The sequence below is a fragment of the Engraulis encrasicolus genome, chromosome 1, assembly GCF_034702125.1.
Source record: "Engraulis encrasicolus isolate BLACKSEA-1 chromosome 1, IST_EnEncr_1.0, whole genome shotgun sequence".
In the NCBI taxonomy this organism is placed as follows: domain Eukaryota; kingdom Metazoa; phylum Chordata; class Actinopteri; order Clupeiformes; family Engraulidae; genus Engraulis; species Engraulis encrasicolus.
The window spans coordinates 36,055,826-36,070,991 of NC_085857.1; the positions used below are offsets into that span (position 1 = coordinate 36,055,826).

The following is a 15,166-nucleotide window of genomic DNA, read 5'->3' on the forward strand; positions in this document are numbered from 1 at the left end:
GGAGGTGGAGTGCAGGGGCTTTGCTGGGCAATATTTGTACAGAGTCTACACTGCACTCAGCATCACAGGAGGTAGAAGGAGAAGAGACATTTTTAGTAGCACCAAAAAAGCCTCTAGATGGCAGTGTTGCCAGATTGGGCGGTTACCCGCCCAATTGGGCTGCTTGGGATGGCCGTCTGCGGGTAAAAACAGGAAAAATTGGCAATTTGATGTTTTTTTTCTCTGCAGTTTTGTGTCCATAGAAATCAATGCAATTTCTTGAAATTGGGCAGAATTTAGCGCATTTTGGCGTTTTTTGAGAACCTTTTGTGTGGGATAGGATTTGATCAGACACATCTGGCAACACTGCTACTAGGTGGCTCTGGATAAGGAGAGGGAGCCATTACATGGTCAAGTGCTGCTAGGGCACAAGCCCAGGCCTGATCAACCTCGGCTGGGCGAGGGTGTAGGCCAGTGGTTCTCAAAGTGTGGTCCGGGGATCACTGGTGGTCCGCGACTGGGCTCAGGTGGTCCGCGAGGGGATTTCAACTTTTCCAAGACAAACTAGCAGTAGGCTGTCGTTGTAACATTACTACAGAGCCAGCTAAACATAGCTGAAGTCATATTTTCACCACAATAGGACAGGCTTGAAATGTGAATACATAGAAAGTGACCTGCATTGAAACTAGCAGTGTCAAATTAGTACTAGTCAACTGTCAATTCAGTTGGCAGGTGGTCCCTGTACATTTTTTGGGCTACAAAGTGGTCCTCGGTCTGAAAATGTTTAAGAAACACTGGTGTAGGTCTATGATGTCGGAAGGACCCGAAACACCTCATGACCTACAGTAGCTATGCATCAGAGGAGGGATCACTACAACTGAACTTTAATTGGATGCCAAAAGTAGTACATGAAATAGCCAATTACAAAAAAAGGAAGAGTTCATTATGCCCCGCCAAAGCCTGTAGTGTTGTTGGTAAAATTTCAGTGGTCCTCCTTCATTTGCTTCACTGAAACAGGTTGGGGGGCTGTGTGGAGCTGCCCAATCTCACGACTTCGCTGGTATTTTTGGAGGACGAGACAGGAAATCAAATAGTTTCTGTGTTTTTCGGCTAAAATTGGGAATTACGTGCATTTAGCCAATGCAGATTTAAGAGTTTTCAACTTCAGGTGTTCTGATGATTCACGTACAACTTCCCAGAAAAATCCCAGAATCAAGGCTTTACATAGGCCTACAGTAGGGCCTACGTGTATGTAAATCAGAAAACGTAGAGACGATAGCTTTACACTGTAACATGTCACAAAGTGAAAGTTTAAACTTTCAGCTCATTTCCAATGAAAGAGATGATAATTGCATGGCTAACCTTTAAAAGCAGAGGTGAAGTTGGAGACCGGTTCTGTCTTGCCCCACTGATAACAAATGCTGTTGTAGTAGGGAGTCCCATCGCACTCATGGGCCCAGGCTGGGCTGCAGGCCTTTGGCGTGTGAGAGAAGGAAGACAGAGAACAGTGATAAACCTTTGGCACATTTGCGTGTGAGTGCACACATACAAACACACATGCGCGCACTCATGCGCACACACATGCGCACACACGTACGCACATGCACACACACACACACACACACACACACACACACACACACACACACACACACACACACACACACACACTCCATGCTGGGAAGTCGAAGGTGTGTGTATGTATTGAATTGAATATGGGGGTGTCTCAGATGATTTTGTCCCAGGCCCGGCCAAATCTGTCAACAGCCGCATGCATATACACACACACACACACATACACATACATACACACACACACACACTCCAAATAATGTGCCCTGATCAAGACCCACACATCTTGAAAATAATTACTGTAATAAAAACAGAAAGCAGTACAGGTCTTACAGTAAACTGGAGAGATGGCTTTGTTCTTACGGCAACTGACATTCCAACTCCCTTAACGAAATCTGTGTCTGAAAACAATGTCATTCACGATTACATTACATTACATAAAACTTCATCTACATATCAATACAGGGTCAAAAAATATGCAGTAGAACGCCAACAGCATAAGTGTGATATGATACAGATTAAATGTAGTACAGATTAAACCAAATCTGCACGTACAATAAGTGAGTAAATACATAAGAGGGAATATGTGCGCTCAACCACTAAGATGAAAACAACAGCTTTGGGAGTGAGTAAAAAAAAAAAACATCACCACCATCACCTACTCACAGACGGCTGATGGCTTACAGGTGCACTGTGTCAGATGGTGGCCAGAGAAGGTGTTGCAACAATGCTGCTCATTGAAACAGCGCTGCCTTTTTCCAAATTTGATCGTTTTATTAATATTTACCAATTAATGAACTATTTTTTACTAGTACGACCAAAGTACAGTAAGTCTTGCAGCTAAAAATTAAAAATGGCTGACCATGGAGAAACCCCCTTTCCATGTATGAAAAATTCAGTTTTCCCAGTCATAATGAATACTTAAAAAATGATGGTGGTGGTAAGTATTTGTGGAAACATTTGGTACATTTGGAAACATTTGTGAATGGGCAGCATGAATTCTGGTAATTAACTACTTAAATATAACACAGTGCACCTTTAAGGGCCCAAATGTGTCTGCGGTGGACGAGGTGGTTCAATATACTGTATATTATACGATACAACAATATCAACTTTATTGTCCGTTCTTATTTAAATGTATGTTGCTTCCCTGACTCATTTAAGGAAGGACGGGACGGGACACACATGTAACAACACAGACAATAATACTACAATAAACACATACAAGCAAACTTAGAACAAGCTTGGCATGCTCAGGACATGGTTTGCAGCCATGCAGCACACAGGAAGCTGTTGAAAGTTGTTGTTATTGTTGTTGTTTTAAACATATAATGAAATGCAGAATATCCACCAAATTGCCATGGCCACTAACTCCACCTATTTCAGTGTTTGTTGTGCTCCCACAGCACAGAGCCATACAGAGGGAGAGTCAGGAAATCTCCACTGTGTCCTAGGGCCGACTTCTGCACTAGCAAAATTAGCTGTTTTAGGCTTTCCGAATTGTCCCACCACCTCCCCATACTCCTCCATTTCACTAGAACACCCAGCTACACTTCCTCTATACAGTGCACAAAGGGGGGGAAGCGGATCTCATCCCGCATGAGCTCCGTTTAAAGCTCCCCGGGACCGAGGCCAGCTTACATGCCAAACATGCATATTGTACACTCAAGGACAAACTCGTGAACTGCAAGGAAAATAGTAATGGCGCCGCCCTCGTAACTATATGTAATATGGTGAATGCAGGCCAAGCAAGGTTAGATAAAGAGGCATCGAGACCAACCTTCATTCGCTAGGGATGCTTTCGGCAGGGTAAAAGGATCACAGTCTGAGCTTGTGTGATTGCACATGAAGATCCCACCACTTCCATTGTTTTGCAGTGGGGCACTCACAACAATCCTGTGAATGAAAAGAAAAACCCAGTGATTAATACAAAATAACAGGCTATTAATAAAAATGTCAGTCATTGCCCTTTGTGTGTAGACTAGTAGTCCAGCCACATTGTGCAGGCCCTCTGAGTCAATAAATAAATTGCAAAATATGACAGATATTAATAGACATTAAAGGTGCACTGTGAAATATTTTTAGTAGTTTATGAACTCCTGCTGCCCATTCACAAATGTTACCTTTTCCATGAATACTCACCACCACCATTACATTGTAAGTATGCATTATTAGCACAGGGCTACATTATGACTGGGAAAATGTCATCTTTCGTACATGAAAAGGGGGATCTTCTCCATGGTCCGCCATTTTGAATTTCCGTAAATAGACTTTTTTATCTGCAAAGCTCACTGTACTTTGATCATACTACAGTAGTAAGTATTAGTTTATTATTGATTAAATATTCAGGAAAAACTGGACAGCACAGTTTCAATGAGCAACATCGTTGCAATATCTACTCTAACCACAATCTTACACAGTGCACCTTTAAGACAATTAAAAGTCCATGGAGGTTGTTCAGTTGTAAAGTAAGACTACAGAAGTCATTATCTAACACTTAATAAAGGGATTTTAATGATTATCTACGGTATGTATCCAAATGTACTGACTCAACTGCCATATTAATAGTTAATACCAACATTATTTGAATATTATTTAACTGCAAAATAACATTTTGTGTTGTCTATACGTTAAGGTATGTTATGCAGGAGTCCTGAATAAAGTGCAGATAACTACATAATAGGGATGCAAACGATTAATCGAATAGCGAACAAATAGCACATTGCACTTTGGTACTGAATAATTGCACTTTAGTACTGTAAGTTTAAGTTGGGGTTTTTGTCCTATTGTCAACCTGTCTTTTTGTCCAAGAGGGAGGGTGGGTGTTCTATTGTAATGTCTTTATTATTGTATCAGATGCACTGAAAATGGCACAGAAAAAAATTCCGAAAGGACAATAAACTATCTATCTATCTATCTATCTATCTATCTATCTATCTATCTATCTATCTATAAAAAAAAACATGAATCGCTATTAATCGCCAATTCAACTGACAAGATACCCAGGTGAAATGGGCATGTGAAGAGTGTGTGTGAAGAGGGGTGTGAATTTTGAGTGAATTGTGCAGTTTTTTCTTTGAGGAACATTGACATTGAGATGAATTAATCGTGAGTCGATCGATAAGGCAATCAACTAACGATTAATGAATTAATCCATAATTTGCATCCCTACTACATACAAAAAGGTAGACAAAACGAAACACACAAAGAGTTAACTAAACACAAGAAAAACGGTGCAGTCACACAGTGGAGACCCGTAGGCTAAGGTGTGAAACTGTATCTGTCAATTCTGTGGTTAAGCGATATGAACACTCTATATGAGTCAATTAACACCAGACTGTGAATCCTTTTTTTTCCAACACCAAGCTGAATGTCTAAAATGTTCCATCCATCCGTTCTATAATGGGTGACTGGTAACTACCATAGATGACAACCTTAGCAACTGAATGAAAGCCCTGCTAGCAACCTGGTCTCACTGAATTCTGTGAAATGAACACAGCCCTTTGGAGCACAACATCTGTGGTAGTTTTGTGGATTCTGCCTGAATTCCATGATAGGCTCATGGAGTGATTTCTATGTTGCAACAGCACTATGTTAAATCTAGAAAAGTGACAAACATTGTGCTGGTTAAATGCATTTTCCACTCAAGTCAATAATGAATTGTTTTAAAGGGACACTGTGCAGGAAATGGTCAAAAAAGGTGATTTGCTCATTGAAAGTGGGCTGCCTATTGCCAAATTTGACATTTACATGAAAGTTTACTAATAAGCAAATATTTTCTAGTATGGTCCAAGTAGAGTCATTTTTGCAGCTAAAAATGGCTATTTTTGGAAATTCAAAATGGCGGACCACAGAGAAGATCCCCCTTTTCATGTATGAAAAGTGCAATTTTTCCAGATATAATGAATACTTTTTGATGCTGGTGGTAAGTATTCATGAAAAAGGTAACATTAGTGAATGGGCAGCATGAATTCTGGAAATAAACAACGAAAAATCTCACACAGTGTACCTTTTGTCGACACCCCCGTTCTTGGACTGATAACAAACAACGATGAGACGGACTACAGAAAGGAGGTACAACATCTGGCATCATGGTGTGACAACAATAACCTGGCCCTAAACACCAAAAAGACCAAGGAAATTATTGTAGACTTTCGGAGGAACAAGACCCCTCACAGACCCCTCTCCATCGGCTCAGAGGTGGTGGAGAGGGTCAACAGCTTTAAATTCCTGGGGGTGACTGTGGCTGATGATCTGTCCTGGGGTACACAGATAGCCTCAGCCGTGGGTAAGGCCCAGCAAAGACTTTACTTCTTGAGGAAGTTAAGAGGCTATCACATCCCCAGACCGCTGCTGGCGAACTTTTATAACTGTGCGATCAGCAGCGTTCTGATGTATGGGTCTTTGGTGTGGTACTCTGGCTCCACAAAAGCAGACCAGCAGGCACTCCAGCGTGTGGTAAAAACAGCACAGAGAATCACTGGGACACCTCTCCCAGAGATAGGTACAATCTACACCACACGCTGTCTACGAAGAGTGCAAAACATCTTGCAAGACTGTCACCACCCTGCTTACCACCTGTTCCAACTGCTTCCCTCAGGCAGAAGATACAGGTCATTACAGGCACGAACTACAAGACTTTCTAATAGCCTGTACCCTGAAGCCATTAGACTGCTTAATTCTAGTGCTCTTACATAGGTCTCTGAACTGGTGTTCTGTGTTTTTTTTTTCCTTTTAAGGGATGGCACTTAGGCCTACTGTAACATCCTATTGATCTTGTGTATTCATACATGTGTGCATACGTGTGTGTGTGTGTGTGTGTGTGTGTGTGTGTGTGTGTGTGTGTGTGTGTGTGTGTGTGTGTGTGTGTGTGTGTGTGTGTGTGTGTGTGTGTGTGTGTGTGTGTGTTTGTTGTGTGCACCTTAAAAAAAAATATCAACAGCACTGGGTTATTAACTTTGAATTGTGGGGAGAGGATCACATTTTTTATTTTATTTTACTGTTTTTGATTTACTTGATTAATTTGTTAATACTCATATTATTACTATTATTTACTTTAATTTATTATAGGCCTACTTCATGATATACTTCATGGATTTAGACTTTATTTGACTACTTCTTTTTGGTTACTTCTATAGGCCTACTTCAAACTACGCAGTGTTGTTGCTCCACCCACAATTTCGTTGACTTCATTGACAATGACAATAAACTTCTTGAACTTGAACTTGAACTTGAACTTTAACTAAACAAAAGAATGCTATAGGGAGGGAAAGTAATCTCATCGCCCCTGCTGGCAACGTTCCAAGCCCCTGCAACAAATGAATGGGTTTTTTCTTTGAAAAATTACATCTCGGCCCTGACGACGAAGTAGAAGTAGTGGCAGTCATATTATAGGCATGTTGGCCCGTTTCATCGAATCAGGTGGTAAAATGTTGGGTTTTTCACTGATCTGAACTGATTTTAATATTCTTTAAAAAGCTAATACAGAACTACACTGACTGGTATGTGTGACGTGTTTACTCCATGTAATTAGCATAGCCAAATTAGCATAGCCAAACATGAGCCAGAGAGGTGGTTACTCGTCACCACAGAAGCCATCATATCTACTAGAGAAGTTAAAACCAAACCAAAATGATCGCGTGTATACATGTGTAATAAGAAGACAATGTGGAACTCACTTACAAGAATGTGAAGATATGCAAAGAACTTGCGTTCATTCGCGTTCATTTGTTTCTCTGTGTTGTCAACGAGGCGCGAAGCAGAGCATGCTGGGAGCTGTAGTCAGTTTCCGACCTGATTTGCACAATTTCTATTTTTCTTAAAAGGGCAAAAAATGACTTAAGATTTTCACAGGTAGTAGTTCATCCTATTGTGTACGCTGAAAAATGTGTCTGGTTTTATAGTTCCTAGTTATATCTTCGTGGGATTTTTTTAAAAACTCGTCTATGGGAGTTTCAATAGGATCGCCCTGGTGTTTGGAACGTAACCGCTAGGATCGCTGTTTTCCACTTTCCCTCCCAATAGCAATGTAAGCTGTGCCAAAACCAAAACAATTCCTAAGCCGAACTTGTCAGTTAAGAAATGTTTTTTTGGGGAAAAATTGAAATCCAGAGATAATTCAATTGGAATATACGACTATGGGAGCATAGAGCTGTAGGGACATAGATAAAACACTTCCTTGTGTCCCATCATAGATATTGGGCTACTGTGAAACTGACATTTGACCCTTTTGCGCAGAGCCTATGTAATAATCTTACTGTCACCGGCTGGCCCGTCTGCACAAAGATGCTACAAAGGTGTTTGATGGGGCCGAGTTAATTTCAGAGAATTGTGTGAGTTCATGTTGGCTATTCAGAGACACAACAGTTCAGCCTTCACAGACTAATCAGACTTAGGCCCAATCTCAATTCACCCCTTACCCCTACCCCTTACCCCTCCAAACGGAGTCTGCCTGGTCAAACCCCTCATTTTTGAGGGCTACAAAGTCCTCCCCCTTACCTCTACCCCTCTGCCTTAACGACTATTGGGATACCCCTACCCCTACACAAAACAGAGGGGAGGGGTAAGGGGTAGGGCCAAGGGGTGAATTGAGATTGGGCCTTAGTATGTGGCAATGTAACAAGATAGCAGAGATGGGACCAAGTCACAAATTTGCAAGTCGCAAGTAAGTCTCAAGTCCTTCCAATCAAGTCCGAGTCAAGTCACAAGTTACGACACATTTGACCAAGTCAAGTCCAAGTCCAAGTCGTGCCAAAGCCAAGTCAAGTCCAAGTCCAAGTCTTATTTTTTCCAAGTCCTTAACAAGTCACCTTGTATTCTATGTGCAATATTGACAATTACCTTTGGTCATAAATGTATTACCTCTCCACACTGCTTTGCATGTCCCCCTTCGCCAGTCATGTCCCTTATCAAAATCGACCATGGTATACCATGATTTCAGTTTTTTGAGCATGGTACGGCATTGGTTTTTGGTTTTACTAGGTTTAACTATAAATTGAACCATGGTTTTACTCTGAAAACTATGGTTTTACCACGGTTTATAATGATTCATTAAATAACTTTTATATTTTATCCAACGCACATATTGGTGACGGTCCTTGAAGCAATGTGGGTTAGGTGCCTTGGATGGAGGTGTAGGGAGAGGTGGGTCTAAGGGTGGGATTCAAACCTGTAACTAGAGCTGGGCAATATGACGATATCGTTATCGTGATGGAAAAATGTATACCATGCCCTTTCTCCTCTATCGCTTATATCATGATAAACTAATTTGATCAATTTTATACAATTTAATATAATTTAATTACATTTCATGTTGCCACTATACATGCTCTAAATTCATGTAACTGTAGAAATTAGAATAAAAAGATTATTTTTAAAGAAATGTGGTTTTGTGACAGGACAAAATAGAGAATAACTGAAAACATACTTTATTGTGATATAAAGTAATGCATATCATGATATAGGTTTTTTCCCATATTTTTTTATTTTATTTTTTTATTTAACCTTTATTTAACCAGGAAAAATAAACCCGTTGAGATTAAGAACCTCTTTTACAAGGGTGTCCTGGCCAAGTGGCGGCTCAAGTTACAAAATTAAAATTACACAGTTGCATTAAAATAACAAATCAAGTAAAATAACATGTCAATTGAAACAGTTACAGACAATAGACTCTGTCTCAAGTGATCTCATCTTGGAATTAAAATCGTTCAATGGAATCAGATCTGTTAGTTTCAAGTCCTTTTGTAGATTGTTCCATGAGGTAGGGGCTGAAAACACAAATGCCCTCTTCCCCAGTTCTGTGCGGAAGCAAGGGACAGAGAGTAACAAATGGCCTTTAGAGCGCAGACCATAGACTCAACATTCCTCACTGTGATTAGGCTGCAGATGTAAGGTGGCAGTAGTCCGAGTATTGCCTTGTAAATAAATGTATACCAGTGAGTAAGTCTCCTGGTAGTCAGTGAAGACCATTTAACTCTGGCATAGAGTTCACAGTGATGCGTTTGGGCCCTACAGTTAGTAATGAACCTCAGGGCACCATGATACACAGAGTCAATCTTACTCAGACATTGGGATGAAGCATTCATGTACAGCAGGTCTGCATAGTCTAAAATGGATACAAACGTTGCAGAGACAAGGCGCTTCTTAACATGAAAGGAAAAACAAATTTTATTTCTAAATAAAAAACCTAACTTTAGTTTAAGTTTCCTCACAAGATTTTCAATGTGGGCTTTGAACGTCAAAGTATCATCAAGCAAAATACCCAGGTATTTATACAAATGTACCACCTCAATTTCAGTTCCCTCAAGGGTGAGTACTGAGGGGATGATTGATGGTACTTTCCTTGGCTTTGAGAACAACATTTGCTTAGTCTTATCAGCATTAAGAAGCAATTTTAACTGTAAAAATGTCTGTTGGATCACATCAAAAGCCTTCTGCAGTGATTCAATAGCATTAACGGCGGATGGCCCGAAGCAGTAAATTATTGTGTCATCAGCATAAAAATGCATGTTCGCATCAGACACATTCCGACCTACATCATTTATGTACATGATAAATAAAAGGGAATATCTCCCAGCCCTACCTGTAACTCTGTGATCTTCAGCCCAACTCCCTAACCATTACACCACGGCTGCAGACAAGCTTTCATGGTTTTTTTGGGTGACCATGCAACCCACAATTGATCATATTTTTTTTGCATGGTTTGTGACTATGGTTAAATGTAAATCTTTTATTTTTTCTTTCTTTCACGCCTTTTTTCACACACAAATGCAAAAAAATATATATATTCATTGGCTTGGAGCACTTTTGTAAGTCATTGCAAGCTAAAACTATCAAGTCGAGTCAAGTCTCAAGTCAATAGCGTACAAGTCTGATGAAGTCACAAGTCGAGTCATTTGTGATTCAAGTCACAAGTCAGTCCAAGTCACAAGTCACAAGTCCACATCTCTGCAAGATAGTAATGTTTTTATTATTGGATATTTTCTTTTGCAAACATATTTCTCATTTAATATCAATTTATTTGTTTCTGTCCATACAGGATTGAAAATGAAAGCCCAAAACTCCCCGTCTATGCTTTAAACTATAAAGAATGCTTCTAGGTGAGTAACTCACCAATTTCAGATAGTGAAAGCCCAACTGAGAAACTCCAACTCCCATTGTCATTGTGACACACTGCACACTGCACTTCACTGCACACTGCACACAATGAAATTGCATGTATGCCTCACTCGTGCAAGGGAGCAGCCCCCAATGGCGCCCGAAAGGGAGCAGTGCGGCGGGACAGTGCCATGCTCAGGGTACCTCAGTCATGGAGGAGGACCGGGAGAGCACTGGTTAATTACTGCCCCCACCAACCTGGCGGGTCGGGAGTCGAACCGCCAATCTTTGGGCTACAAGTCTGACGCCCTAACCGCTTTCCCATGACTGCCCTAGATAGGCTACAGTACATGAGCGATGTGTGACATTGGGTGTCAGGTGAGACATTTCCCATTAACAACAGGAACCAAGAAAAGGAAACTAACCGCTGATACTCATCTGTACAAGAGATTAGAAATTACTTGCACACAGAGCTGAGCTGGGGGAGAAATAGGGCCCGGGCACTTTTAGCTGAAAAGGGGCCCCTCATAATTAGCGGTGCAGCACTAACTCACCGATGGGCCCCGCACCCTTATGGGCCCCTATTTTCAGAAATATAAGAAAAAAATACATTTTTTTTTTTTTTTTACATTTCTGAAAATAGGGGCCCAGGAGGGTGCGGGACCCACCGATGAGTATATATATTTTTTACATTTCTGAAAATAGGGGCCCACGAGGGTGCGGCGGGGCCCACCGGGAAATGCCCGCTATGCCAGATGGTCAGTCCAGCCCTGCTTGCACACACTGACCTCCGAAAACATGTGCGGCCCCTGCCCTGTACATTGCATTGCGATGGGCGTATGCTTTCATGCACTTGCAACACGACGAGTGGTGCAACTGCATGTGCATGTCATGAGAGTCACTCTCCGAATTGCAGAATTGTATCTCTGTTGTTGTTGAGCAATACATGTGTTTGTGTCTTGTTACCAGTACTCTGTGATATGCAGAAGTTTAATCAATGCATAACCTTCCCATTAGGCTTGACACATTTGTCAACCTGTTCATTTGACCTGTTCCAAATGTGTACCTATTGATGGTGTCAGGGAAAGTCACATACACAGGGATTTTCTGGGGCAAGGACTGGAGAAATGGCATGCATGTTGTCAGAGGCTTTTAGCATGCCTCTAAGTCTATTGCCTAAGCATAAGCATAAGTGTCTTTGTTGCTGGTCTGTGCATGGCAACAACATGTATTGAAAGAGGAGAATTTAGCTTTCAAATGGTTCCCCACATGCACCATAACACTACCACGACGTCTAGACAAACAAACGCACTGAAACTTCATGCCTCTTTCACCATCAACCCCACTGGAAGAAAGTCTGTCTATTTTGGGCTTCTGCAGTTTAGAAAAAGAACCACTCACCCTTTCTCTGTTCCAGACTGAAACAGATGCACTTTGTACCCAAAGAAGTCTTCACGAGGTCCAGTTCCATTGAACATCACTGCTTGCTCCAGGTCTACACTGTTGGCCACAGACTGGGACACTGGTGGTAAAAAAGAAAATGTAGCTGATGTTAGAAAATGCTGTGGCGTAACAGGGGGACTAAGGTACTCCATGACAATAAAGAGCTTGAGAAATCAAAAACGATGCACAGAGGCGGATACATTGGAATAGCAGAGTAAAAATCCCACCGATGTGGTCATTCTGCCACCTGTATGTTCTCCACACAGATGATCTTTGTCATTAAATATAATGATTTATAGTAATAGCTCATACGATACGATCATACTTTGCCAGTTTGCACTGAAATTCATTTTCCATCCCTAATCAAGACTCGATTAAGTCATCAACGTATGCATCCAGGAGAAGGTGGGAGTTGATGATGCTATTCTGTATCTGCTGCACAGAGTGCATTCTCACCTCGACAAAGGAAGCAGTGCTGTTAGAATCATGTTCTTTGATTTCTCCAGCGCCTTCAACACAATACAGCCACTCCTGTTGAGAAACAAACTACTGCAGATGGGAGTGGAGACGGGGCTGGTCAACTGGATCACAGACTACCTCACTGGAAGGCCCCAGTTCGTCAGACTAGGTGACCTCACATCAGAGACTGTAGTCAGCAGCACTGGAGCTCCACAAGGAACGGTGCTTTCCCCTGTGCTGTTCACCCTGTACACCACTGACTTCAACTACAACACAAAGACCTGCCACATGCAAAAGTTCTCGGATGACACAGCCATTGTTGGATGCATCAAAGATGGGCAGGAGGGGGAGTACAGGGGACTGGTGGAGAACTTTGTCAAATGGTGCAGAACCAACCAGCTGCGGCTGAACACCACCAAAACCAAAGAAATGGTGATCGACTTCAGGCGAACCACCCCACCCCTGGTGCCTGTCTCCATCGAGGGGGAGACAGTGGAGACAGTCTCAACATACAAGTACCTGGGTGTTCACCTGGACTCTAAACTGGACTGGTCTGCAAACTCACATGCACTGTACAAGAAAGGACAGAGCAGACTCTACTTTCTGAGAAAGCTGAGGTCTTTCAATGTCTGCAACAGACTCCTGCAGATGTTCTACCAGTCTGCCATGGCCAGTGTGCTCTCCTATGCTGTGGCATGCTGGGGTGGCAGCATTAGGAAGAGAGATGCTGGACGGCTTGACAGGCTGGTGAGGAAAGCAGGGTCTGTTGTCGGCACAGAACTGGACGCCCTCACAACCACTGCTGACAAGAGGACACTTAGCAGATTGGACTCTATTTTGGACAACTACAAGCACCCCCTGTACCCAGTCCTCAACAACCAGAGAAGCCTGTTCAGCTACAGACTGCGCGCCATCTCCTGCAAGACAGACAGGCTGCGGAAGTCATTTGTACCCAGGGCCATCCAGCTATTCAACATTGCACAGAAGGACACACAAAGAGAGATTGTCATAGGGGACTGGACTGCATAACAAATCCCACTCCTGCACACTTTATTTACCTGGACTCTTAACCCTTTACCCTTTACCCTTCGACTCCTCTTCACTGGACAGTGCAGTCACTGGACAATGCACAGCTGCTTGTGTGTGTGTGTGTGTGTGTGTGTGTGTGTGTGTGTGTGTGTGTGTGTGTGTGTGTGTGTGTGTGTGTGTGTGTGTGTGTGTGTGTGTGTGTGTGTGTGTGTAGAGACACAGTTGGCGACTTGTGTAACCCCCTGGACTACTGATACTCCTGGACACTTTGTTTTTGGCCACCCAGCACAGGTGACACTATGTACACTTTATTTTTGGTGTGTGTGTGTGTGTGTGTGTGTGTGTGTGTGTGTGTGTGTGTGTGTGTGTGTGTGTGTGTGTGTGTGTGTGTGTGTGTGTGTGTGTTTGTGTGTGTGTGTGTGTAGTGAGACAGTGGGGCGACTTGTGTTACACCCCCCCCCATCTCATCTCTTTTTCCAAGGAATACAATGGACATTGTACTAGGCAGAGAGACTATGGGCACTCCTGGACACTTTATGGCCACTTTGTGCACTTTGTACACCTGACTGAGGACCTCTCCTGGTCACAACACACTCAACACCTGACAGCAAAATCCAGGCAGAGGCTGTACTTTCTCCGCCTACTGAGGAAGTTTAAGGTCTCCACTCCCATCCTGACCACCTTCTATTCATCAGCGGTGGAAAGTGTGTTAACAGGCTGTTTTACGGCCTGGTTTGGAAGCTGCACACAACAACAACAGAATGACCTACAGAGAGTGGTGCGCTCTGCAGAGCCAACCTTCCAGGACTCTTGGGCCTTTACACTAAGAGAGTGGGAGCCAGGGCTAGGAAGATTATGCAGGATGTCTCACACCCCAACTCTTACATGTTCACCCTACTTAAGTCCTGCAGACGACTCAGAACCATTCAGGCCAGAACAGAGAGAATGAGGAAAAGTTTTTACCCCCAGGCAGTGCGACTGCTGAACAGAGACTTTTTTAAATAATAATTTTCTTTAACTTATTTCTCACCTTTTATTTCCTTTTTTACTTTACTTCTTTAATTTTTAATTTTTAATTTTTAAGATGCAGAGCTGATGACCCCATCATCATTTCACTACAATTACCATGTATGTGACAAATAAAAGTACTTGAACTTGAACTTGAACTTGAACTTGTGTTGGCTTCTATGTGCCACTCAGCTAAGGCACATGTGAACACTGTGGACACTTTACACTTTATTTTGGTGTGTGTGTGTGTGTGTGTGTGTGTGTGTGTGTGTGTGTGTGTGTGTGTGTGTGTGTGTGTGTGTGAGAGAGAGAGAGAGAGAGAGAGAGTGTGTGTGTGTGAGAGAGAGAGAGAGAGAGAGAGAGAGAGAGAGAGAGAGAGTAAGAGGGAGAGAGAGAGAGAGAGAGAGAGAGAGAGAGAGAGAGAGAGAGAGAGAGAGAGATGCCTTGGCAAATAGGCTATATGTAACAGTGAGCTATATATGATGATTATTTATGTGTAATATGTGTGGTACGTCTTGTGAGCAATGTCTTCATTTATGTATGTGTGTATGCTACTTGACACCTTAATTTCCCCCTGGGA

The 15,166-nt window shown here is 42.4% G+C and overlaps 1 protein-coding gene across 1 annotated transcript in view; it reads right to left on the reverse strand.

Annotated features, from left to right (window-relative positions):
* LOC134450826 (integrin alpha-M-like) overlaps nucleotides 1–15,166 on the reverse strand; it is a 63,911-nt gene that overhangs the window by 37,846 nt on the left and 10,899 nt on the right. The window contains exons 2-5 of the mRNA XM_063200830.1: nucleotides 12,049–12,169; nucleotides 3,332–3,447; nucleotides 1,885–1,952; nucleotides 1,342–1,453 (exon numbers count right to left, since the gene is read on the reverse strand). Of these exons, the coding sequence (XP_063056900.1) occupies nucleotides 1,342–1,453; nucleotides 1,885–1,952; nucleotides 3,332–3,447; nucleotides 12,049–12,169 (417 nt within the window). The remainder of the gene's footprint in view (nucleotides 1–1,341; nucleotides 1,454–1,884; nucleotides 1,953–3,331; nucleotides 3,448–12,048; nucleotides 12,170–15,166) is intronic.